At 54.4% G+C, this 27014-nt stretch overlaps 1 protein-coding gene across 1 annotated transcript in view; it reads right to left on the minus strand.

Moving 5' to 3' along the window:
- Positions 1-2741: 2741 nt before the first annotated feature.
- Positions 2742-27014, minus strand: part of GLIS1 (GLIS family zinc finger 1) — a 215019-nt gene continuing 190746 nt past the window's right edge. The window contains exons 5-11 of the mRNA XM_006919218.3: positions 25294-25455; positions 20213-20323; positions 16378-16510; positions 11385-11538; positions 6484-6662; positions 5677-5844; positions 2742-3274 (exon numbers count right to left, since the gene is read on the minus strand). Of these exons, the coding sequence (XP_006919280.1) occupies positions 3117-3274; positions 5677-5844; positions 6484-6662; positions 11385-11538; positions 16378-16510; positions 20213-20323; positions 25294-25455 (1065 nt within the window). The 3' untranslated portion in view covers positions 2742-3116. The remainder of the gene's footprint in view (positions 3275-5676; positions 5845-6483; positions 6663-11384; positions 11539-16377; positions 16511-20212; positions 20324-25293; positions 25456-27014) is intronic.

Here is a 27014-nt window from a genome sequence, read left to right on the forward strand (position 1 = left end):
CTGGGCCAGTCTCAGCCTGAACTGGACAAAGGCTGGAGTGGCTGGCTTGGAAGGGCAGCATGGTCACCTGGTAGGCCGGGGCACTGTCCTTGCACCCTGGGTCCCCCTTGGGGGCCCCTAGGCAGACTCATCTCTACTCCCTTAAATGCTCTGCCGGGCCCCAAGGCTTGGCCATCCCCCAGGAGCTTGCCAGGTGAAAAATATCAACCCCTCCCACCTGACCCCCAGCCTTCCTTGTATGAACGTAGACAGTCACATCTCCTGCCAATTAGGGGCAGTAATCACTATGCCCCCTGTGACAGCATGGACTTCTGCGGCCGTCCTTGGTGATGGTCGGAGCTCAGGAGGGGCTGTGCTGTCCTCTAAATAAGGAGTCAAGAAAGCACTGGCTGGGAAGGAAGCTCAGGTCCAGTCCCTCAGCTGGTCCTACCCCAGAGGCCCCGCCCACTGCCAAGCTCACCTTAGACTAGGAGAGACCCAGAGGGCATCAGGGCGTCAGGGCAGGGGTGGGGGTGGGGGTCCTAAATGTGCCAAGAGGAGGAGCAGAGGCTCAGAGAGACCCCGGCAGGGAAGGGGCGCAATCACATTTACAGCTCAGGGTCACGATGAAAGCTGCTGCTTATTGACCCCTACTGTGTGCTGGGCTCTAGGAACCTTTGTCTCCAGCTCCCTTGTCTATCTTTACTCTTTCTTTGTCTCTTTGTTTCTCTGCCTTTGTCTCCTTTTCTCCCTCTCTCTGTCTCTCTGAAATTAAATGCAATCCAACTGCCAGCTCTCTGTGTGTTCTGCTCATGGCTTGGCCCCTTTCATTATTAATAGAAATATGTCTTCATTGTACAGCTTAATTCTGCTTATCTGGAGTGGATTAAGTGCGTACAATGACATGCAGTCTTGATTCCCGAGCATCCTTGTTAAAGGAATTTTGCCACGACCTAATTAGTTCCATAAAACCAGTGGGGGATGGGACGGGACAACAGGAGGGGGTCTCAGGGGCCTGGGTGGGAGTCAGAAGCCCTGGGTCCTCATCCCAGACACTATGTTCTGGGTGACATTAGGTCAGTCCCTCCCCACTGGGAGCTTGGACAGGGCCTGCTCTGGGAGGCTAGGGCTGGGAGAGAATGTAGGAGCCAGGTTGCCCTGAGTCTGTAAGGGGTAGGCAGTGCAGTGGGTGACAGAGCATGTGCTCCAGAGCTGAAGGCTGCGGGTTCGAATCCCAGCTCTACCACCCGCTGGCTGTGCCATGTGGGCAAGTTACTTAACTTCACCTTCCTTCAGTCTCTGCATCTGTAAAATGGGGTAACTGTCAGGCTCTGGGTCTGGCAGGAAACAGATGGCCCTTTGACTGGGGTAGTTGAGAAGAATGTAATAAAGGGACCACATACCATGGTGTAGGCAGGGAGCCAGGCAAACCAGGGACAGTGTAGTGCCCTGCCTCCCCTGAAAGCAGGAGCGATTTGCCCCCAACCCATGCCTGAAGGGGTGGACAGGAGCTGCTCTGGGGAGTGGGCTGTGTAGAGGGCCCCTTGCCCTTCAGTGGAAAACACAGCCTGTCCGGGAACTCTCCCTTTCCCCCTCCATCCCATGCTAAGCTCATAATTGCCAGAGCCAGCCAGGAGCCAGAGGGAAGGAAGCCCCAGTCACAGTCCCCAAAGGTCAGCTCTGCACCTGAGGGGTGGACAGGAGTTGGAGAGCTGAGTCACATGGAGCACACGCAGGCCTGGCACAGAGCTATCTCGACATGGTTCGGTGTGATCACAGCCTCCCTAGATTATGGGGAGGGACCAGGTACGGTTCATGGGTTTTGTCACCATATGGCTCAGTGGCCTCTCTGAACCTTAGTTCACCCCCTTCTAAAGAAGGGGGTTGACTAGATCTTTCCATCTCACTTTGCCTACCTAACCCAGCCGTGCGACACAAAGAAGGGATAGAAAGATCCTCCACACGGCTATTTCCAGATCACGGGAGGGCCCGACAGACAGTAGGATGCAGTGAATTTGGTTTCCCTTGCTTTGTTTCACTTCAGCAGTGACAAGGCAGGAATTTTCCTTGAGAATTTTTTTTACCAGGTGACTTTCAGGGTGACGTGGTGAGGCACAAAACTGTCCAGGGCACCTGCACAAGCCTGGATGGTGCGTCTGTTCCTGGTGCTGGACAATGGGGAGGGAGACAGGCAGAGGAGGGTGGCAGCCCCGCGGGAGCCTTGGTGCCCCCAGTACTGACCTCCTCTCCTCTCCCTCCCTGGCTATGGGATGGGACTCTGCGCAAACGGCGTGCTCTGCCCCCTGGCCGGCCTGTAGGGGTCTTGCCTCTGTTCCATGCCTTCTGGAGGCCACTTGGGCTCTGTCCCTGGAAGGCTTGGACTGCCCTCCCACAGCCTGCCCTGTTTACCCAAAGCCAGGACAGAACTGAAGTACGTTCTTCCACCCACTGGGAAGTCAGAGCAGAGAGCAGAGTTCTGGGTCAGATAGATCTGGGTTCCAATTTCAGTCCTGGCCTTGGACTGCCTTTTGGTGAGGTTCTGGGACTAGTACTGGTGTCTGTGAGGCCCAGTGCATGCGGCAAGGGCTACGTGACATAGGCCATGTGACTCAGGCACCCATTCCCACTGGAGGAACCCAGGGCCCGAGCTCGTCTCCACGTGGCCTTCTGAGCCCCTCACACTGGCTCTGTCACACATTCCTCCACCGTTTTCCTGATTTCGGCCTCTAGGCTGAATCACTAAGCAGAACCAGGCCCCCAAGTCTCATTTCCAGTTTTTAATGTTTTTCTTGTAAAACCAAAAATATAAAACTCGCAGGGGAATGGAAAACAATTTCTGTACATTTTATATACACGAGGTCTGTGATTTTTAAAACCACTGGAGAGAGAAAAGGAAGACGACAGTCGAGGGAATATCACAGGTCACGGACCCTGACAGGTACCTCCGAGGGCTCGGCTCGGGCTTGGATGATTGCTTTCGGCCAGTGCTGGGCGGCCGCCGCAAACCCGGCACCCTGAGTGTGTGGAGAGCTTTGGTCTGGCTGCTCAGGCTGGGTGCTAGGAGGTTGGGAAGATGCGGTGGGTGGGCAAGGCAGCATCTGTGGTGGAGGGCGGACAGGCAGGGGCAGGGCCTTCCTTCAGGTGTCCGTGTAAATGGAGGGGATGTGACTCAGGCAGTGGTCAAAGGCCCCGTTGGGGAAGAAGCTGCAGTCCTCGGGGCCACTGGACACGATGTCTTCAGATGGCTGTGGTGGCAGCGCTGTGGGACATGGGGCCTCAGCCAGGGCCTCGTAGCCTATGGGTGTAGTGGACGGAGGGGACAGAATCCGGGCTGGAGAAATCGGGGGCTATGCCTTGTCATCTCTTCCTGGCTTCCAGATACCACCCTCCCGCCCAGGGTCCCTCCTCACTGCGTCCCTTTAGCAGGGCCTGCTCTAAACCCTCTGCCCTTCCAGGTAGGGGAGGTGGGTGGTTGGTGGGGAGAGGCTTGGGAGGAGGCACCCTAGGCCTTGCACTTCCAAGGGGCCCAGGGCAGCTGTGAAGACAGGCACATGCTGGCCTGGGGGGTCTTTTACCCAGTGCTGGACTGGGGCAGAATGTGTGAGAGAAGGGGTATGGAGGTAGCTTATCGCAGCTATTGCCCACAGGGGCTGGTTCCCTCCTGGCAGAAGGACACTGCCCACCCTACCCTTTCAGGTTCTACTACCCCACCAGACATAAGAAACCCAAAGAAGGGGGCCAGCACTCACTGGGCACTTACTAAGGGCTTGGTAAAGCCATATCTCACTTAAGCTTCGTAACAATCCTAGGAGGCAGGATTCATTATCCCATTGCACAGCTAGAAGCCAGGCTCGGAGAGGGCAAGATACTTGCCCAAGGTCATATTGCTGGTAAGTGGGGAAGCTGGGCTTCGAACCCAGGTTCATCTGGTTCTGAGACCCCTGGCTCTTCCACTGGATGTGCTGTCTCTGAGTGGAGTCTCTGCTCAGAGGCCCTCAACCCGGGAGGGGCCTGGAGAGGCTGCCTTGTCCGTTCCTGGCCTTAGGGCTCTGTGCCTGAGCTGTTGTCATGAACTTCTGTAGCCTAAGACAGGTGGGCCTCAGTCTTCTCATCATGCAGTGGGATCATGCTGAACTGTTCCTGAGGCCCCAAGACCCCACCTTGTCAGCCTGAATTCAGCCTTGTGTGTCTTTTCTCAGTTTGGTGTGGGCAGCGGAGTGGGACCTGGAGTAGGCACTGGATGCCGGGCGGCCATTAAGACGGCAGGAGAGAGGGGAGGCCTTCCTCATGTAGGGGCGTGGAAGCTCCTTCTTATCCCCTGAGAACTATTTACTTCAGGCTTTGCTGCTAAACCAAGAAATCCTACCTTGGGCTGGCTGGGGCTGGGTGGAGGACCAGGCAGTAAGAGACAGCTGTGCTAAGGACAGCAGCCTGTGCCTAATCGCACACCAATCCATGTGTGTGCAAACATAGAACACACCCACCTGTCCCTGCACACCCTGTGATTGGGTACATATCTGTGTACCCAAAGATAGGGTCATGGAATGGGGAGCACACGTGGGTGCACATCATTGGGGTCATGGGACAGGGAACGCAGGTGTGTGCACACAGACGGCATGAACATCAGCACAAGTGCAGTGTGAGTACGTGTGTGCAGACATGAGCACATGTGCCCTGCGAACTCCTTACACTTGTGGGACTCACACTGCTTGGAACCCACCTGTGCTGGCCCCCCACACACATGCACACAAAGATGTGTCCCACAGACACGTGAAGAAAGAAGAGATACACAGACATGGGAGCATGTGTGTGCACAGGAAACATGGGCCCACAGCTTTGTGTGTGCGCGTCTGTGGCCTCGATGCTTGTCCCTACGTCTTTATCCTTCTACACTCAGAGCTGCCCAAGGGGCCTCTGGGACAGGGTCTCAGGCTCCCCTTTGTTTGGGGCCCTCATCTACCCAGGCCTTGTAGCTTCCAGCTGGACCTAAGCCCTGGGGCTTGGCTTGGGGAAATCAAGGGAGTGTCCAGCCCCACCCACCTGTGCCCTGCTCTGACTAGGGCTGGCCCTGCTGATCTGAGCTTGACTCTACCATGCACAGCCCTCCTCTCTCATTGAGCTTCTCCACCCCAGCCAGAGCATTACCTGGGGAAGGCCCAGGGCCCTGTAGGGGACATAGACACAGCACAAGGAACAAGTGTGACCTCTAAGCTCTGTCCCTTCCTAGCAGTGTGGCCCCTCTGGGCCCCAGCTTCCTCATCTGTTAAATGGAGGTCAGTATTTGTCTCATTCCCTGCTAGATCCTCAGTGTCTACAACCATGCCTGCACATAGTAGGTGCTCAGTAAGTATTCGAGGGAAACATCAACTAGACTGTGAGCTCCAGTCTGACTCCTCTGTTCTTCAGAAACCTGCCAGAGTCCAGAGATGTATAAGCCATGTGAGTGTGGAAGAAACACTGACTTTGGAGTCAGGCAGGGTGCGAATCCCCATTCCATAGGATCCTGGGACCTGTCTGAGACTTTCATTCCCTTTCCATAAAGTGGGGATGACTCCGCCTCATAGGGCTGGGTTCAAATCCCAGCTCTACCCCTGGTAGGGCTGTCCCAAGGCTGTAGGACAACGTGCATAAAGCACCCAGCACAGGGTTGGGCCTTCGTAGGTGCTCAGGGAAGGGAAGCATATAGAAGAGGCTTACCCGTGGCAGGTAAAGGTGCAGTGAGGCTGTGATAGCCATTGGGCCGCAGGGGGTTGAAGCCGTGGGCCTCCCCGGCCAGGCCGTCCCCGCTGGCTGCTGGCTCGGCTGTCCGGTAGCAATCGCCATAGGGGAAGCAATTCTGGATGGAGTGGAAACTGCCCTGGTACCCTGCCGAGGGAGGCCGCAGGGGCTGCATTTACACAGGGAAAGGCCCAGGGCAGGGAGGAGACCGTCCCCACTGTGCTGTTCACACCCCCCCATTCTGTCCTGTCCAGGCACGGTGGGTGTGACCGAGAGAAGGAAGCCCCCAGGTTGGAAGGGGACAAAGGTCCTGGCCCCTCCTCCCAGATGTGCCCTGCACGGGGAGGGGTCTGAGGAGGCGGCTTCATAAGGCTGTGCCTGACTCAAGTGATCTGTGGCAGCTGAGAGTGCCCTGAGGGAAGGGACTGCTGGCCCTCTACCCGCTTCCTGTCTTAGATAACCATTCACTCACTGCTCTGCCAAGCAGCAGGTTGTTTCCTGCCTCTGCCAACGCTGCTTCCCCTGCTGTTCCCCCTGCAGGGAGAGCCCTTTGATGCCCTATCGATGAGACAAACTCTTTTTCACTGCTCAGAACAAATTTCCTCCAGAAAGTGCTCCTGACGAGGTGAGTTGGGTCACCTGACTCTGTCTTCTCTCAGTGTGGCCCTCAGTGCTTGCTGTCATTCTGTTCCCCATCTGCCTCCCCTTGGTTGGTGTCCCATTCCTCTTGGGGACCCTAGCAGGAGCCGGTGTGTGTATAGGAGAGGGCCCCTGGCCAGAGCTTACCTTGCGGGCTGGGCAGAGGTGGGGGTGGAGGGTTCTGGAAGGGTGGATAGGGTGGCTTGCTGGGGAGCGTGGGGAAGGGCTGGCCCCCTGGAGAATGGCTCTGGGAGGATGGTGGCAGCGGTGGTGGCCCAAGCCCCTTCAGTGGGCTGACCATGGGTGAGAGGAGGCCGGATCCCAACCTGAAGAGAACAGAGACAGCCATGAGCAGGATGGGCTCTGGGGGCTGCGGGGGCCAGAGCCATGGCTACCATGCTTGCTCCCCTCCAGCAGGGGTTTGCTCACTAGCTGACCTGCTCTAACTTGCAACAGTAAAGTTAGAAGAGGAAGATTTTATTTCTGATTATTTTCAAACTGGAATTAAATTTTAAAATCCTTTGGGCTCTAAAAAAAAAAGCCTTCTATTTGGTATTTAGGACTGACAGTCAGCAAGAAACACTGTTATAAGCACGACCTCTGGAGTCCACAGAACTGTATTTAAAACTCCGGGATCTGCTCACTGGCCACGTGATTTTAGGCAAGATGCTTAATGTCTCTGAGGCTTGGTTTCCTCGTAGGGTTGCTGTGTTCTCTTCCTGACACACTGCAACTCTTATCACCCAGGGCTAAATGCCAGCCACCCTGCTGGACCCCGACACTAATTCCGTGTCTGGCCACTTGGAGGACGAACCCAAGAACAGCCGCACTGAAAGCCATGGCAGTTCCTTAGCAGGAGAACGTCCCACGGCATTAACGGTCGCCATTCGCTGAGCCTCCACCTCACCCCAGGCCCCCTGAGAGATGTTCCTGTGTCCGTCTCACAGACAGGAAAACCAAGGTTCAGAAAGGTTGCCTCAGTTAGTCCCAGCCACACAGCACTGACATATATAGTTATGGGGAGGGTAAAATAAATAAAAAGCAATGTAGACAAAGCACCCAGTATGTCAGGTATATGAGCTACTCTGTGAATCATCATTACTATGAAGATGAAGGAAAAGAAAACTGGTAGGTAGGTCTGACGTCCAAGCTGGCTTTCATTCTCTTGCACGGTACACTTTTAGTGACCTCTGTCTCCATCCCCGGGCATCTCTCCTCCTCTTGCATACATCTTGTGATGGGAGACTCACCACCTCCCATCATACAGAGCCTGAGGGGAAGCAGGCCTGAGCCTGTGCTCTCTGGAAGCTCATGTTCTGAAACAAAGCGGCTGAGCTGTGCCATCACCCTGGACCCAGCCGAGCCCGGGTGTGCCATCCAACCAGAATGCACTTCCCTGTCGACCACGTTCCTTCCTCATCCTGCCTTCCTGGGGGTCTGTTCACAGGAACCAAAATGATCCTGGGGTCAGATGGACTTGGGGGCCCTTGCGACCAGGCTGCAGGCTCTTGGCCTATAAAACATTTATGCACATTGCAGAAAGAGGGAGAGAGCGAGAGTTCGGTCTCCATTTTCTTGTTTGCATTTGTGGATTTGCTGGACTGTCCACATTAAAATATACTGCAGATGTCAATGTCACAGCTACAGGTGACCTTTGCAGGCTAAGCATGTTACCCTGGCCCATCCTCCAAGACGTGAGGTATTCGTAGACGGATCGGTGCCTCTCTTTAAGGCAGCAAGACTATCTTGAAACAGGGATAGGAGATTTTGGGACAGGACAGTGGCTCCATGTCTGTACCTCTCCTGGGTCCCCGTCTGTTCCCTCCAACTTGGGTGTCCTGCTGTCACTGCCTCCACTGCACTGTCACCATTCATAATGAGTGTGCTGAAGGCCGCAGAAGGAGGGGCTCTGCTCTGGGTCCCTGGTCCCTAGCTCAAGCCTCTAACACCCTGGATGCATGCATCAGTCTCCTTAAGTCAATGAACTGAATCCTCATTAGGTCTCCATGAATGAATCATCGTTACCATCATCTTTAATGCTTTTAGGGCTGTCAGGTGGACCAGGTTCTTTCACTGTGCTCTGTAAACCGTGGAGGGCTGTGCACAAGCTGTGTGCCCTCATATCCAGTTCTCCTGGCTGAGGCTGCGCCAAAGTGTGGCCAGGAGGGTGGATCTTCCTTCAGGCCCACTGGGTGGTGCCCGTCTGCCTTTTGCCCACCCCAGTCTGGCACCCACACTCCAGCTCTTCCCTGATTTCCTGTCGGCCCTCTCCCCTGTAAGCGCCTTTGGTGAGGGCCAGGTGTCGGTCCTCTCAGTCACGTGGTGCTCAGCCCTGGGCCCGGCACACAGCAAACAGCTGATAAGTACTAACAAATGGGTTTCTGAATTGCTCTGCCACAAACCCCGGAGATTAACGGCATGCAGAATTAAGGAGAACCAGATCTGAAGGGGAAAAAACATGCATTTCCAAAGTTTGTTTTTCCTGTCTCAAACCTGCCATAAATTCACATTTGCCACCTTCACAGCCAGTGAAATTAAACAGAACACGACTCTCTCTGCAGCAGACGTGAAGGCTGAGGTTACGCTGCTCTACCTGAACACTTTAAAAGGAAAAAGGATCATCTGGAGCTCCTCTTCTGAGTCAGGCAAATGATTCTTAAATCAAATATTTTTGCTTCAATTTGAACCCATAAAAATTAATATAAAACCTCACTGGCCTGGCAGACTGGGGGCTTCATACCTCGTACGGGGCCGAGGTAAAACACCACCCTATTCGGCGTCTTTCCTGAGCCAGAATAAATAAATTTGGTCATGAAGTCAGGCCCTCTTAGCATATTTTTGAGTGAATCAGATAATTCTATCGAGCTATTTAAACGTCCCAGCAAACCACTGGGGAACTGCGAGTGGCCTTCCCTGTTGACTTTGGCAGGAAGGGGGGAGGCTGAAGGGGAGAACTTTCCCCACCAAACCCCTTCTCAGGGGCTGAAAAAAGAAACCCATTCAAGCTGGGCCTGGGCCTGGTGTCAGGTGTGAGGGCCCTTCTCTCTGGCAGCCCAGAGGAGCCTGGGCGCCTAGCAGTTGGGACAGCGCGGTTGGGCAGGTGGGCTGGGGGGTCCATCTCAGTCTTGTCATCACTCTACCTCTCATTGCAGAAATTCTTGATGGGCACTTATGCAGGCAGCAGGCAGGTGATGAATGAGGCGGAGTAGAGTACACAGGCCCGAGCAGGGCAAGGGCTCTGGTTTATTTTTCTTCGGTTTGGGCTGGCTGGTGGGTGGATGGGTGGGTGGGGGGCAGGGCGCTGTGCCCAAGGGAGCTATATCAGGTGACACATACAGTATCAGGCACGTGCAGGGATCTTACTACCTGCCTCCAAGAGGGTATTTTAATGTACACCTTCCAGAGGAGGAACTGAGGCTCGGGGAGGGCTTGGTTTTCTGGGTCTTCCTCTGTACCCCATCAGGCTGCCTCTTCACGGTTCTCTACCCACTCACAACACAGTCTCACCCCTGATGGCCTGTCCTCTCTCCACCAGCCAGAGTTTCCCTAAATCCTGCTAATTCTATGTCACTAATGCCTTCTGGGGGTATCTCCTGTCCACATGCCAGCCCTGGCTCAGGCTGCGATTCACCCCACATTTGAGGCTGCCCCCAGCAATCTAGGCCCGTGCTGCAGGGTGCATGTTCTCACCCCTAAACCTGCCCACATCACTGCTTAAGACTCTTCAGATGGAGTCGTGTCACAGACCTTGTGATCTGGCCCTGTAACCTCTCTCCTGAGCTTGTCACCCCACACGAAGGTTCCTGTTTCCTAGAACACACCATGTTCTCAGCACGCTTGCCGACGCTTGTTGCTCCCTTCTCCCAGCCTCTCCACTCAGCCAGCTCCTACTTAACCTTGGAGGCTCGGCTTAGCAAAGTGTTCTCAGCACGCTTGCCGACACTTGTTGCTCCCTTCTCCCAGCCTCTCCACTCAAGCTCCTACTTAACCTTGGAGGCTCGGCTTAGCAAAAGCCCAGGAAGCCTTCCCTGCCATCCTGCCTCACTGCACGGGGTTCTCCTCTGGGCTTCCTGTCCCTTCTGCTTCCTTCCCTCAGAGCACTTGCCCTGCGTAGTCGGCCCCTGCAGCTGTGTCCATCTCCCCTCCTCACAGGGAGCTTCTCCAGGGTTGGGGTCATCAGGGGCCCGGGGCCTGCACACACCAGGCCCTTAACAACTGGACACTGAATAAAAGGATGAGCGAATAGCAGGAAGAGCCCAGTTAGGAGCCCTGGGCAAGAAATTTGGTGATGAAGCCGGGTCAGCCCCATGCACAGGCAGGGCAAAGCTGTGGCCTTGAGGAGGAAGGGCAGGGGAGGAGGAAGGCACTGGGGCCAAGCCTTGGCGAACAAGTTTGATCAGTTCTTATGGCGATAAGCAAAAGGGGCAGGCAGTAGGGCGAGGAAAACAGATTTCGGCAGCATTAGAGGCCAGCAATTAGCACATTCACCATTTCCAGCCAATTAAGTGGCCACGATGGGAACCACATTGAATGTAGGAAGAGACTACCCCTTCCTCCAGTGATCCTGCAGGAAGGGCTCCTGGACAGCTCCGGCAGGCCTGGCAATGGTCACAGCTGCAGTAGCTAGAAATGGTGAGGAGGGACAGGTCAGAATCTCTGGAGTGGGCAGTCTGCTCACCAAATGCACGGTGTGAGCCACAGAGAAGCTAGAGTGAGGCTCCCAAGGAGGCCTGGGTGTGGCAGCCCAGAATGCAGGGGTCAAGTGGGGACACAGCATCCTCCTAGGGCCACCCCGACAGAGGAGGAGAAGGTGCACAAGCTGAGGCATTAAGAAGTCTGGGTGCCAATATCATCTACCTATGAGGTACCAGTGAAATCGTGCACAGAAAGAATTTGGTACAGATACAATACACAGGAAGTGCTGCCTAAACAATGGCTAATTTCATTATCAGTAATAACCATTTAGTGTGCGGGATGCCTGCCCTCACCTGCCTCTCATGCAGGTGCCTGCTTGCTGCCTTGAAGGAGGGCTAGCTTACTGTACATACCCATCCCTGGTGTTCTCAGCCGTGGGCAGAGGGGAGAGATGGTGGGAACTGGTGGTGGCGTCCAGTGGGTGGTGCCTGGATGGGACATCATGCGTGGGGGGCAGGATGCCTGACACGAGCCCATTTTGGGGGGTGATGGAGCCAGGATACACACCTGCAGGGAAGCAAACAAATATCGCTGGGCTTCGGCCACTCCCTAGAGATGGCTGCAGACGACCCAGGAGCTATGCGTCTGCTTATGGGAGACAGAAAAATAAGAAGGGGAACCAGCAAGGTTGTGTAAATAGAAGGTTAGGGGCCCAGACAAAGGAGACGATGATTCTACTCTGCTCTTTTCATGCCTTGGCTGAAGGGCTATGAGCAGGGCTGGGGCGTACCCTGATGGCAGAGGTATGACAAGGGGCTGTCAGAAGCTGGGGGAGTGTCTGGCTCTGAGGGGTGTGTGTGTGTGTGTGTGTGTGTGTGTGTGTGTGTGTGTGTGCGCGCGCGCACGCGCGCGCGTGCGTGCGTACATGTGTATCGAGGCAGAGGAGTTGTATGGAGCAGGCTGCCTCAAGTCTCTGGGGAGGTTCTGGGAAAGAAGGAGTTTACTCTGTGTATTCCAGGCAGGGATCCTGGAATGGAGAGAAGCTTGAGAGAAGTAGACTCTAGTTCTAGAAGGCACCTGCAGGTTGATACTACCTTTTATCACCTTTTACTCCCAAGGGTCTTATTTTTGTTAAGAAGGTAAGCAGGCTAATGAACCGAATGGGGACGCTAGGTCAGAGTCAGATGTTGCTCCAGGGGCCAAATAAGGGGTCTGAGTATAATTAATGAGGACAGTGGTCCTCATAGGCTTTCACCAAGGGACCCCAACTAGAGGGGAAAATAAACTACTCTAAGACTGGAGTCTGAGATGGACACAGCAAGAGTTGCAAATTTCAGAAATTTCCTATTTTATCTTCTTTACTCCTGCCATGTTTATTTGAATTTTAATAGAAATTGATATCATTTTCCCAGAAATCGATTCATCAAGCTGGTGCCCTGAGAGGACTCTGTGGACCTGGGGGATGTGCCCAGAGCTGCACTGATGCAGTGTCCACTTTGATTTTCTTAGCTCATGCTGGACCAGCTGTTACATTCTGAATTATCATTCTGGTCATAATAGATCCAGACCCAGTGCTCTTTACCACCTCATGAGGGCCATCTGAGAACACATCACACTTTTTTTTCATAGACGGGGTACAAAAGGGACTTTTATTTCCTCAGGTGGTTGGGGTTCCAGGGCTAGCCCATCTCAAGCTGGCCCCTTTGGCCCAGGTCTGCAATTCAAGGAGCTACTACAAGGAACTGAGCAGAGCTATGGCAGGGATTGCAAGCTCAATGTCTTAGGTGACATGGCAGGGAGTAAAATAAGTAAAACTGCAAGAGTCAATAATAGGGAGTAGTGAGGACTGTGGCAAAGTGGAGAGACTGTGCTCCTTAAGGCCTTTACATTTGAGCTGTTAAAAAAAAAAATGAAACACTGTGCCTTGGAGAATAAACAGTTTGCAACCCTTGGCCTGGAGTTAGAGCAGCAGATATCCTATGAATGGATTATATTAGGTGAAATTCTACTCTTTAAAAAAAATTTTTATTTTTCAATAAGAGTTGACATGTAATATTATTTTATATTAGTTTCAGGTGTACAGCATAGTGGTTAGGCATTTATATAATTTACGAAGTGATCCCCTCAATTAGTCTAGTACCTACCTGGCACCATACGTAGTTATTACAATATTATTGACTATATTCCCTATGCTGTACTTTACATCCCCACGACTAGGTGAAAGTCTACTCTTACAATAAATGTGTGTTATTAACAACAGTTACTGTTGATTAAGAATATACCGTGTGTCAAACTCTTTTTCCACACTAGTTTAACCATCTCGACAACTGTTCATAGGGGAAATAATATGACCCCATTTTAAGATGAAGAAGCTAAGTCTTAAGAACATCAATGATTTGTCAAAAGTCACACAGTGGGCAGCTAATTAGGCTCCTAAGTGATACCAAGAGAAAATCACTTAAAGCCAGGTCCAGGAAATAGCCTGGGGTTCCAAATCAGGCTGTGGCCTAGATGTCTGGCTAGGGTCTTCTGGTTCAGGCTTCACTGCAGGATGGCTGTGAGACCCTAGGGCTCTGAATGGGTTCCTGAGGACCCTCTGCCTCTCAGCCTCAGTTCTTATCCTTTGCTGTCTCAGGGACCTTTGCTCCCATGGCAGCAGCTCCCGTACATCTGTCCACTGCCTCCCTCTACCACAGGTTCCTCCCCAGCTTGGTCAGGAAGGCACCGGTTGCGGGGGGGGGGGGAGCGGATTTCTGTGGAAGGAACTGGCTCAGTACTGCTCACAGCTTGCTCCACTTACTACTCTCGCTAGCACCGCCTCACCTACCAGCTTGAACCAATCTGGGGGCCTGACAGCTCAGAAGGCCTAGAATCCTAATAAATCCTGCTCCGTCTCCCTCAGCCATGCTGACCTCATGCCTCTCACATCCTCACTGCCCATCATGGTGCCGTGGGCCTTCTAAAGGAGGCCTGCCAGAGAAGCTCCTGAGGGTTTCCTATGAAGAGAGCTGGTCCTTCCTGATGACAGACAAGCTCCCGGGAGCTTCCTATAGTTAGACAATGAAAATTCGATGTCACTCTCACCAGCTCCTCCCTCACCCTCACCCCTCTGTTCGGGACTCTTATGTCCTAACACCACTCAAATCCGTTCCCCTGCTTTCCCCTGCCTGTGCCCTGCCCGGGTCCTGGTCCCTGCCTGTACCACCCCTGAGGATAAACACATGACGGGCGTCTGAGTGTGCAAAGTAGGCATGTTGAGCACGTGAAGAGACAATGGATGCAATGAGGGAATCACCACATCGTGAGGGACAGCGAGAGTAGGGACACCACCGCGTCTGCCGGCCTCTCCCCAAACCACTTCAGGCTGTAAATTGGCATCATCAATCATCAGCTGTGAGTGCTTAACCTCCGGCCCTAACATCTGTTCCTAACTGAGCTTCAGGCATCTGCCCAGAGGCCTGCAGCAGAACCTGATGGCCGAAGCTCAGGGGGTCCAGGACTCCTAGGTTTGCCTGGCTGGTCCTTCTCTCCCTGCTGTGCTAGAAGCTGCTCGAGGACAGGGAAAAGAAAGAGCATACATGCATGTACTTTATGAGCATTATGTGCGTTAACATTTACATGTAAGTCCTTAGAATGGCTCCTGCACCTGCTCAATGGAGGTTGGCTGTTGCACCATTATAAGATGGATGGGTACTTACTCTTCTCATTCACCATGAGCAACAACAATAATAATGATAAAATCATCAGTCACATTGGGTTTATATAAATGATCACATCTGTTGTCACAGCAGGTCTTGATGGGTGGCGGACTGAAGCTCAAGGCAGAGAAGACACCGCTCACTCACCGTCAGAGCAGGCCTGGGCGGGCCTGTTATTACCCCTGTGCTGCCTCATCAGCGGTGCTGCCTCAGTAATTTTGTTTCTCATCTGTAGCATGGACTCGCTGTGGGCTGAATGAGATGATGTTTGTAAAGCGACTGGCCCAAGGTGGTTATTGCTGGTTCTTGCCCCTCTGTTTGGGACAAGCCCTGGGCTGGTATCTGGAAGAAAAAGCTTCAATCTGCTGCTGACTTCTCCTAACCTTGGGTCAGTCCTTCTCCTGAGACCTCCCAGGGTAAAAATGATGGGGCTACAGGACCCCCGCCCCAGGGCGGCCTTTGCTAATCAGTCACAGCCCTCTTGCCTACTGAGCCTCGGAATCTTTCTCAACACAGAACTCCAAGCAGTACGGATCTGGCACTTGAGATGCAAACCTTCGTCCCTGGTCTAGGTCATCCCTGTGGTCCCTTCTGGCCTTGCTATTTTAGCAACTCTGACCCTGTAAGAAGCAGCCCCTGGGTGGAGGGAGAAGGGTGTGGTCCCTCCTCCGTGGACCCATCTTCCTGGGATGTCCTTGCCTTTGTGGCCTGTCTGAGCACACGCCCTTGTGAAGGGCGATCCGGAAGAAGGGCAAACAACTTCTCTTCTCAAGGCTGTTTTGGTAAGTGCTTTAACATAGTTTTAAATCTGCTGCTACTTTAATGCTGAGAGGAAAAAATAAAAAAATGGAAAATAAAAAATATTTAAAATGGTTAGAGTAATTCAAGAAATCCCAGAGGGTGGGAAGAGCTTTCTGCTCTGATACTGTGGTTTCTTCAGGGGGAGGGGAGGGTAGAGCACAATTTTGTCATCTGGAATCCACAGGTCACACTGCCCTGATCTGGGCTAGATTCCTAAGCCACAAGGCCAGGAACTCCTGCCTTTGTGGCTCATGGCTATGGGGAGGGACAGACAGGCTGCCTCAGCTTGACCAGAGGCTCTGGGTATCCAGCTGGATAGGTCTGTAGGGACCCATCTCTGGGCCACAGAGTTTAGTGATGAGCTGGAAGTGATGATGGCCAAGCTGCCCACCTTCTCAGAGCTTGGATTTTCTCCTCTGAGGCAAGGGGTCATGGTGGGGAGCACATGGGACTCTAAGCTGAGGCCCAAGCCTGAACATTCAGGCAGGTGCTGGAGGACGCGAAGGAGCTACCTCGGTGAAGAGGACAGAGAGGAGGCTGGCAAAGTGTATACAGTGGCTTGGAGGCAAGAAGGAGTATAAGGTAATCAGGGAACTGCGTCCAAAGTGCCAAGTATGGACCAGGAGGTCACCAGGAGGTGCGTAGGCCCCATGAGGCCTCGGAGACCAGGCTGAGAGGAGCCGGGGCTTCTCCCCATGGGCAGGGGGAACCACAGAAGAGGGTGAAGGAATGTATGCCTAGTAAAGATAAGCTGCAGAGGCAATGAAGCCCAGAGGAGTGGGCGTCCCTCAGCGAGTGGTGCCTATGTAACCCCTGGTGGCCCACAGAGTTGTCTTCCTTCAGGGCTGGGTGGCAGTGGAAGGGCCCTCTAGGCTGTGTGCCTAGCCCTGCCACCCTGCATGCCTACCTGGAAGCAGCTCCTGGCCAAGGGTGCGGCCACCCTTCCCTTCGCTGGCAGCCAGCTGTGTGGACGCATGGAGCTGCTGCAGGGCCAGACACTCGGTCAAGACGTCGGTCTCGGTATCAGGGCCCGTGTGCAGCTGAGGAGCAAGCACAGGGAGAGAGTGTGTTAGCAAAAGACACCTGTCCACCCACTGGCAGCCCTCACTTTAGGGGACGAGGCAGGAAAGGACAGTGGCCCTAGGGCAAGACCGTTCACCCTGCTGTGCTTCAGTTCCCTCATCTGTAAAATGGAGCTGATTGTGTATACAGGGGAGGTTGTGTTAGTTCAGCTCTGAAAAGCAAATGCTAAGGCGAGATTTTGAACATGCAAGGATTTTAATAGAGGAAGTGCCTGTGTGAAAGAGCTAAGCAGTCTGGGAGAGCCATCAGACCAAGTCACAAGTCTGACCTAAGAGAAGGAGGGAAAGAAAGAGGAGGTTGTGCTCTGAAAGTCCTGGAAACCAAGGGGTCCTCAGGGAGCCAAAGTCTGCTGTAAGTTAGGGGCGTCCTGTGTCTCCTGGGATGGGGCCTTGCCTCGGCATCCCTGCAGGGCCTGCCACACTTAGTTCCTGGCTGGGAGCAGCCTGCAGGAGACATAGCCTCGGCACAAATGCTGAGATGGGTGTCACAGTGCAGCAGCTGGGGCTAGAGGTCTGTGAGGCATGTTCTCGTGGCTGCTGCAGAGGGAAGCTCATGCAGTGGGAGTAAAATACAGTAGGTATGCAGTGTCTTTCCCTCCTTCTACTACCTGTCCTCACTATATTTTTTCTTTCCTGGCGTCAGATACGGGGAAATAGTCCAGGGCTAGGGACGAAAGGCCTGGGTTCAAATCCCGCTCCATCTCCTCTTTCTCCCTATGTGACACTGGACTAATAACTCAACCTCTCTGGTTCTCCCTTCCCTGCCTATAGCAACAATAATCACCCCTCACCCCAGGCTGCTGTGAGAAGTAACGAGATGATGGGTATAAACACACTTGTTGAATGTCTTGTGTGAGGGCTGGCTGACTCTAACTGGCCGAGTCACACATGGTCACATGACAGGGGGCACACTGGATTAATATATGGACACCTCAGACCATCTTCGCCTCTCCAGATGGGGCCAGATAGGGACAGGGAGGGACTGGTTGGGGCCCTAGGGACACCAAGTGATGAGGGGACATATGCCCTGATGAGAGGGGCCCCTTCTCCCAGGGAAATCCCAAAGCCTGACTACTAGAGCACCTGAAGATAGACTTGTCCAAATCCTCATTTTGCCTGGGACAAAACTAACCCAGAGAAGGCAAGAGCCCTGTCTCATGTCGCACAGCAGCCAAGAGTCAGCCCCAAGGGTTTTTCCACCCTCCCAGGCCAGAAGGGCCAGCACCTCGGCTTGGGGAAGGCATGCCCAGTCTCCCAGTGGGCTCTTAGCTCCCTGACCCAGCAGCTGTTTTCCATGTAAATTAAGTTTCTGGCAAAAGAGGGCCAAGGCATGCCTTACAGACCACAATGTCGATCGGATTAGGAGCAGCAGGAGAGGAGAATTAAGGAAGAAAAGCATTTCTAATTCTCTCTGAAATGCAGCAGGGCTGCCAAGGAGCTGTCATAATACAAGGGTCGCTTTACCCAGAAAGATACATCATCCCCGATGGCTCTTAATGGATGCTTATTGTTGGGAAGTTTGCAGATCTGCGGCCCCAGGTCCCTGGGGCTCATTGTGAGCCAAGCATGGGGCCTGGGAAAAGCAGGGCAAGATTCTGGTCCTCGGGCACCAGTCTGCTGGGGATAGAAGCCTCCCTGGCATGGAGCCTGGGCCGTTCCCCGTCCTGCTCAGGCCCCTCAGCCTGAGAGTGGTCGAGAGAACTCAGGCCCAGGAGACAGATGGGTCTGAGATAAGATCCTGGCTTTGTCACTCCCGTAGGGCACAACTCTGGGCAGATTTGTGAACTCTCTGAGCCTCAGTTTCCACATCTCTAAAATGGGAAAAGACAGTGTCCACTTCCTGGGGTGATAGTGAGGACTATATGAGATACAGTCTGTGAAGCACCAGGCTCGGCCTTCCCTTCTCAGGGTGAATGTGGATGCGGTGTTTTCACTGGCAAGTTCGTGGCTCATGCTTGAAACTCCGTCCTTTCCCTGCTTCACTGCTTCCAGTGGCTCCCACTGCCACAGGATAAAGACCAAAGTTTTAAGCCGTGTTGTCCCCTCCCCATCGTTGTCCCCACTGAAGCTTGCTCGCTCCAGCACCCCATCTCTGTAAACCCCCAATCCCAAGGACCGAGGCGGTCTGCTTTCTCTAGCCTCTAGGCCTTTCTCTGCTTTTTTCATGGCTGTTTCCACAGCTTAGAACAGTGCTTGGAAAAGAGGTGTTTCATAAATCTCACCAAGCAAACTGATGGGCTCTTCCCACAGTCCTCCACTGTCATACCAATGGGCCTGGAATTTTTCTTCATTTCCATACCTTCCCAGGCACTCAAATACTCTTGCCCCCAGTGGTCCTCTGGAGATGTGGGTTAAACCCAGCAGGGTAGGCTCTGCCCCAAATTGTAGTCCCTGACCCTCCTACTGTGCTGGGTTCCCAGGCAGCTCACGTCTTGTCCCAAACAGAACCTGCTGCTTTCTTAGATCATCTGTCCTGATGAAGGGGACCACCATCTACCCTGTCTCCCAGAGTCTGACACTGGTGCTCCTCTGCCCCTGCCCTGCCCAGCCCAGCCCCTTCTCTTCCCCTCCTGCTCTGCCCCAGGTCAGCTGCCACCATCTCTCCTGCTCCCCAGCAATGGCCTCCCTGCCCCAGATTTCCCTCCAACCTCCCCAACCCATTCTCGAAGATGCCTCCAGAGCCATCTTTCAAGGTGACACGTCCCTTCTCTACTTAAGACCCCTCGACGGCACCCATTGTCCTCGGGACAGCCCGAGGTCCTCTGCAGGGCTTTGGGCCCGTCATGTCCACTCTCCCCGGACCCCACCCCACCTCTCCTCCTTGCCTCGCCGCTCAGCCTCAAGACAGGCAGGCCGCCCACTGGGCCTCGCACACAGTGTTTCAAGCTTCAGTCACTCTCGGGGGTATACTCTTCTTACCGTCTTCATCTGCCCAATGCTTCCTCCTTCTCCAAGACTTACTGACAAAACGCACCACCTCTTGTTTTGAGCTCTTACTTTTGCCAAATACTGGTCCAAACCCTTAACATATATTTTACTCATTTAATTCTCATGACAACCCTTTAAAGCAAGACCTTGATTGCCTCCACTGGACAGCTTAGAAGCATGAAGAACGAGGGCAGTAAGAAACGTGCCAAAGCCCCAGGGGAGCCTGTCAGGCTGGCTCCAGAGCGCACGCCGCTCGGCCCCACTGCTGCTGGTGTCATTTCTTCCATGACCTTCCTGTCCCCACCCTGATGGGCTAAGGCCCCCTTCTCCGTGCCTTTGACTATTCTTTGCATATCTCTGTTGCAGTCTTTATTATATTATACTAAATTGGCTCTTTATGTCTGTCTCTCACCTGTCAGGTTCCATTTGGAGGTGGGGACCATGCTTTTCTATTTTTGCATCTTCATTGACATCAAACGTTTACTAAACAAGCCACGGTGAGTGGGCAGGTGAATGGGAGAGGAGGTAGATGATGTGTCCAGCTGGCAGGTGTGGGGGAGTACATTCAGGGGACCCGTGGGAGGCAGATGATGGACGGTGGACAGTGGCATCCTCAAGCATGTGAAAGGGTGAATGCACCTAAGGAGTGTGGGTACCTGGCTTGATGCTGGATGGGCAACTGGGAGGCCAGGGGGTGTTTGCAGACGAGGGTCCAGAAGTGGGGCGTCTTACCTTCTTACGCACCTGCTGCTCTTTGGCCGAATGGGCCTTCACGTGCTTGCGGAGGGAGCTGGGGTCTGTGTAGCGCTTGGAGCAGCCGGGGATCTGACAGGCATATGGCTTCTGCAACATGAGAAGGGCAGAGGTAGGGCGAATGAGGGGCCACCTGCCAGGCCCAAGGTCCTGCTTGTGACCTGCAGTGGGGAGGATGACTGCACGAGGGGCAAGCTGCAGGCTCGTGCCCTGTCCCTCCTTCCATGTTCCCGGCCAGGAGGGGTCTGACTCAGCCAGTCGACTCACGGGTGCAGGGAAGGGGAAGGTGCCTGGCCTGGTATCAAAGGAGGGGGCTTGTATCTTCATTTCACCCTTACACGGAGACCTCAGGAAAATCGCCTCCCCTCTTTAAATCCCACTCTTCTCCTCTGCAAAATGGGGCCAACTGAGGATTCTTCTAGCTCTGACACTGGCTCTGAGAAAAGTATACCCTTTGTAGCCCAGAGATGCAGAGAAGCAGTGAGTGGACAAGGAGTGAAATGAGTGGCTGCCTTGGAAATGAGAAAGAGAAGGAGAAGGGAACAGAGAGGGACAGCATAGGGCAAGAGGGGCATGAACATGGGGTCCGGCTGGAGTACAGCAGGGGCCCAGGCTGTACTCCAGGGAGTGGCTGGCCACACCTGGCAGGGACACCAGAGTCCCCAGACTGCTCTCTGGTCCTTGCCTCGACAATCATGGGAGGCCAGAAGGGAACTGGGTCTCAGACAGAGGTCTGGGGAGAATAGGGATCTGTACCCTTTGTGTCTCTTCCCCTTGGGGCCCCCTTGCCCACCGCCTCCCTCAGTTCCTGCCCAGGCCCCACCCGCTCTCTCTGCCTCCAATGTCCCCCCACACTCATAGCCAGAGAGCCTCCCTCACAGAGCTGTACACGCTCTTACCTTCTAAACCCCCCAGTACTCCCTGATGCCCTTGGATACAGCCCATCTCTGGCCACCAAAGGCCCTTGTGACTCGGGCCTTGCTTACGTATTCACCCCTCCCCCTGCCCCTGCCTCTAGCCCTGGTCACCTCCTCTCTAAGCCCTCTTCACCTCTTCTTCCCACCTCTACCTCCTGGGATTCCCATCGGCAGCACTGTCTGACCTGTGCTGCTGAGTTGTCCAGTGTCCTTCTCTAGCGGGTAGCTAGTCTTCCTTGGGGGAGGGTCCCTTGATTCCTCTCAGGTCCCAGGGGCTGGCCCCCAGGGCAGGGGCTCTGTGGCTATAACTGGATTCTGAGCTCTCCCGCAGAAGTTTCCACAACACCCTGCTTGGGGACTACAGCTGCTACTGGGGCTTGACATCCCTGAGGCTTCCTTTTTTGAACACGTCTAGTGGTTCTGATTTCTCTGGGCCCTCTGGCCCTCTGGCCTCCAGTGACTGTAAGGGATAGGAGAACGTTTGGAGGAGGTGATACCTCTTGGATTAAGAACCAGGGATTGCTGTGTCCCTGTCAGACACACCCACGTGGAACTACCCCCCGACTCCCCAACCTCAAGGTAACTGTCCTGCAGACCGAGGTGAGTTTGGTCAACCTCGGACCCAGGGACCTTCTGGGAAGAGGGAAGCAGAAAGAGATAACTGTACCTTGGTGCTGCCACGGAGAGTTGCCAGGTTAAAGAAACGAAGGAGAGCGAAAAGAAAGAGACAGAGCAGTGAGAGGCTGGCCTCGCTGAAAGGAAGGTACGGGCCTGCCCCCCACCCAGCCACACAGAGACAGAGACATACATGCACATGCAGACACACAGGGCCCCTCTCCCGCAGGCCTGACCCCCGACCCCAGCATATGCATAAACACAGGCACACATGCGCATGCGTGCACGCATGCGCGCGCGCGCACACACACACACACGCACACCCCACCCCTCTCTCATGGGCCTGACCCCCATCCCAACTCTCTCTCTCTCTCTCTCTCTCTCTTCTCTCTCTCTCTCTCTCTCTCTCTGTCTTGGGCTCTGTCCTGCACTGCCCCAGGCCCTGTCCCTTGGGGACACTGATACAAATCCACACGCTTTTGTCAAAAAGCAAACAAACAGAGGTCATTGTGTGCAGACGCACTCGCCTGGAAAGAGGGCGCAAGGCCCATCTCTGTGTTTGTTTTTCCAGGGCCTGACGTGTGTAGAACATTCCTGCAGCCCAGCCCTCCCGTGGGCCCTTGGGAAACCCTGTGGCTCTCCCGAGCAGCAGCCAAGTCCCAGGCTCCAAAGCCTTGCTAATGAACGAGGACACTCACAGTCATGCTGCAAGGACAGAGCACTGCGGCGCCCGGCGCCCAGGGCCCTCTAGGTCCGTGCTTATGAACGGCGCTCATGTACGGAGCGTCCCCTATGTGCAGGCACTGTGCTGAGCACCTGCCATCCATGATCTTTCAGACCGTGAGAGGCATCCCCACTTCGCAAAAGAAGAAATTGAGGCTGATGCTTTGCCCAAGATCTCAAAGTGGGTAAGAGTGTGCCCATGACACTCTGCTAGGGTGCCTGCTCTCGTCTGCAGTGGAATGGTCCAGTGAAGTGCGCAAAGGAGAGATTATCACCCCCATCTTGCTGTTGGGGAAAATGAGGCAGAGTAGGACAATGGCTTATTCATGGAGTCCGTGGCAGTCAGGGCTTGAACCCTACACTGAGTGCTTGGGATATGGCAGGATTTAGTCAGCATTCCGCCAGGGGACAGAAAAGAAGGGACTTATATTCGTTTTGCAGACTGTTTGTCATGCCTATACGTCTGTCATCTCAGTTGATTCCCATCTCTCTCTTGTGAGGTAGGTATTTGAGGAAACTGAGGCCCAGAGAGGCTAGCTGGCATTCATTCCTTGGACTTCTGGGACCAGGTGGAGGGCCAGGGTTAGGACCCAGGCTAGTTCTCTCCAGTCCATTCCACCATTTTCTTGCTCATGGAGAGAATCCTATGTTCTCTAGTGCCAGAGGGGAGCTGGGGACATGACAAGGTCCCCTCTAGAAAACATGACCCAGCCTGCATGAGGCTGACCTGCTGGGCCTCAGAGCCTTGGATGCTGGGAAAGCAACCTAGCCACTCGGAGCTGCCTGGGATGTTTATGTGGGGATGGGCATGAACCGGGGGCTGCACCTCCCAGGCTGTACCTCCTAGACCTTTGGGGTGATGAAGGCCTGAGATAACCCTGCGGGCTCATTCTGGGCCTGATCTGACCTAGCCCTCAGAGCTCTGTTCACACACCAAGTAGGGGCCAGAGGCCTGTTGCTTTGGGGCTGGGTCCAGGAAATGTAGTCAGGAGGGAGGGAGGGAGGAAGGGGGTAAGTTGGGGTGGGTGACCCCGAGAGGCCTGGAGGGATGTTGTCCAGGCCTGGGAGGAGGAGATGCAGAGAGACCTAGAGCTATTGGTGCTGCCCTGTGGCTTCTGGAGACATAACAAGGGTGCTGGGACACAAGCTGCACGCCCCTCAGTGTCTGGGCCCCGAGAGCTGGTGTGTGAGAAGGTAGCGAAGGCAGGGGATGTGTTAGCATATGCCTCCTCACTTCATGTCCCCAACACAGCCTGTGACAGTGAAGCCTGAGGAGGGAGGGGCGGGGAGAGGGGGTGAGTTCAGGCTGGGGACCGAACTATTCCTTCCTACCCTCATCCCCTCTGCTCAGCTCCATTTTTCCAGGGTGGCCAAATACTTGCTTTTCCAGCAAGGGCACTGGACTTGGAGTCAGACAGACCCACGTTTGCATCCCAGCTCTGTCACTTAACAACTGGGTGACAGTTAATGACTTGTCTCTCCAAATCTCAGTTTCTTTATTTGCAGAATGGGGATAATGGCCCTTACCTTGTGGGTCATCACCAGGATTAACTGGGAGAGGATGCGTGTGCTATGGGGGTGGGAGGGAAAATTCTGCCCAGGGACTGGCCTAGACCCGAAGTATGACTTCCCCACTATTTTCTGCCAACCCTCCATCTTTTGGGGGTCCTGTTTTTCCTATCTATAAAAGAAAGAGTTTGGACCAGAGGGCCTCCAGCTCTGGCCTCTGTTGTTTCATGGCCTCCAGCTTACCCTGGAGGGGTGTCAGTGACCTTCTTGGGCCTCTGTTTGCTCATCTATATATGTGTATACTAGACAGGCTGGGCTGGATGGCCACTCAGGTCTCCTAGCCCCTCACCGGCAGAGTTCTCTAAACATTTACATGAAGAGCAGAGACACAGGCAGGCCAGCGGCTCAGAGGTGGACTCTGACTGAAGACCTGTTTCCTGCTGCATGTGGGGGCTGGGGTCCTCTTAGGCCACATGCACCCCCTCACGTGGGCCCTATGAGATTAGTGTGAGGCCCAGCTCTGTCACCTTCCAGCTGAGCAGGTACCCTCAACCTCCCAGCGCCCCTATTCCCTCATCTGTTGATTGGGTTAGTGACCCCCTAACTGGAAGGGTCAGTATGAAATCGTGGGAGACCATGTTTTAGGAAGTGTTCTGTTAACCGCTGATGTCTATATTCACAGAGAGAATGCTTGGACCAACCCTGTGAAAGCTCCAGGTTATCTCATTGTCACAAACAAAGGAAAGGAGGTGACAACAGGCACCTGGGGCCAGGTCACCATTCCAGGGGCCTGGAGTCTTAGACCTTGCTCACCTCAACTCCTTACCCACCAGGCTCAAAGGGTAAAGAACAGCCCTGAAGAGCCTCTGGCCTGCCTCCACGGAGCGGGAAGGATTTGGGGAAGGAAGGGCAGGGAGAGCTGCTCTGGGGGTGCTGACTACTGAGGCCTGGGGAAGCACTCAGGACGGTGAGCTCACCCTCTCCATGGGGATATGCAAGGGTAAAGCAGTGGGGGAGACTTTACTACCTCCTCCCAGCATGTTTGGCGACGTCTAGAAAAATGTCTGGTTGTCACAACTGGGAGATGGGAAATCACAATCTAGTGGATAGAGGCCAGGGATACTGCTAAACGTCCTATAATGATGGGACGTCCGTCTTGCCTCAATCATCCTGCCCAAAATGTCAACAGGGCTCAAGGACGAAGGCCGGGTTTCTGCATGGACCCCGGCTCCCGCCCTGCTTTATACAAGTTGGGGAGTGTGCACGTCCTCCAGCCCCTTCCCTGCCTTGGCCTACCGTGTCGAGGTGGGTGCGCTGGTGCTTGGCCCGATCACTGGAGTTGCTGAAGGCCTTCTGACAGCCTGGGTGCTGGCACAGGTACGGCTTCTCGCCTGTGTGGCTCCGCAGGTGGATCTTGAGGTTCTCCAGCCGTGAGAAGGCCTTGCTGCAGCCTTCGAACTGTGGGAGAGGCTGGTGAGGGGTGGTCTGCAGCCCCCGGAGGTCCCATCACCCAGCCTGGAAATGGCCCTCAGCATCCTCTGCCCTCCTCCCCCTGCCGGACTCCATTCTCTGAGGTCTCCAGGAACCCTTGTTCAGCTCCTCATGAAGTGCTTAGGGCCCAGACTCTATCTGGGAAGCCCTGGCAGGTCCAGAAAAAGTGTACCCCTGACTTAGAAATGGCCAGTAGGGCTGGAGATGAGAGTGGTCTCTCCCTTTGTGGATCTGGAAGGATCCACCCCGCAATGGCATCTGGAAACAACGGCTGCTCTGACAGCAGCACAGCCCTGAATGGACAGATGACAGGCGTACATTGTAGCACAGATAGCTCTGGATTTGACAGCCCTTGACCTTCCTGTGCCTTATTTCCTTGCCTACAAATTCGAGACTCTGTGGCCACCACTCAGGGCTGATATAAGGTTCTCAAGGGGTAGGACACTGACTGCCAAAGGGCTCAGTCCATGTGGAGCGCAGCAATCAGTGCCGATTGTTGTCAGAATGATGACTACATTTGTAAACTCAGTGTGTTTGATTAATCACTTGGCCCGTTTAGCTGTCCAACGCCCACCATTTGCCAGACCCCGTGCTGGGCAGCGGGCATGCGGTGGGTGCAGCACAAGCACGTGATGCCTCTGGTTGGAGGTGGAGGAAGGGGTGGACAGAGAGTAACAAACGCAGCGCCCTCCTCTTGTAGCCTCAGGCTGCCCCGATCCTGGCAGCCTCTGCCCAGCTCCAACCTCTCTCCCTGGAATCCTCTACCTTCTAACGTTCCCTCCCTATTCTCCACACTGCTCCCCAGAGGAAGTCTCTGATGTAGAAATGGGGCTCTGCTGCTCTCTGCTTAAAGCCCTATGGACCTGGCATTCGAACCTTCCACACCTACCTGTCCCTCTTTACTCCCACCCCATACTCTGGAAACAAGCGGAGTCCACCAGGCAATTTCAAGCCTTTGTTTACTCAAGTCACTCAGCAAGGAATGTCCTTTCTCTCTCTCATAACCATCCATCCCATCCCCGCTCAGCCTTCAAAGTCCAGCTTGAATGCCGCCTAGCAGAGGTAGCCAACCCTGATCCCCTCGTGGGACTGGCTGCTTCTTCCTGCTTCTCCCCACTGTCTGGCCCGTGTTCCCCTGGTGTGTGCCATGGGCAAGGGGAGACCCAACAATGACCTTCACCTGCTCTGTCTGTCCAGAACTGGTGCTGGATGGTTAACCAGAGAAGCCGTGAAATGTGTGGCCTCAGTCCACGCCTCAGAGATGGAGGCTTCCTATGGTGATCAGAGGGCTGTGACAAGGCAAAGACAGGCCACAGGCTACATCTGGTGCCAAAGCCCAGGTGGCTGTGCTACCAGTTGCCTTCTTGGAGCAGGGGTGCGGGGGAGGTGACCCTTGAGGAGGATGAGAACAGAGGAGGCCAGTTCCCTCTCCTGAGCCATCAGTTTCATCCCCCAGGGTTGAACTGCCAGTCAGATCGGGACCCACATGGCCCCATGCCACTGAGCCAGGCAGGCAGTGTCCCCGA

This window comes from Pteropus alecto, unplaced genomic scaffold (assembly GCF_000325575.1).
Source record: "Pteropus alecto unplaced genomic scaffold, ASM32557v1 scaffold25, whole genome shotgun sequence".
Lineage (NCBI taxonomy): Eukaryota > Metazoa > Chordata > Mammalia > Chiroptera > Pteropodidae > Pteropus > Pteropus alecto.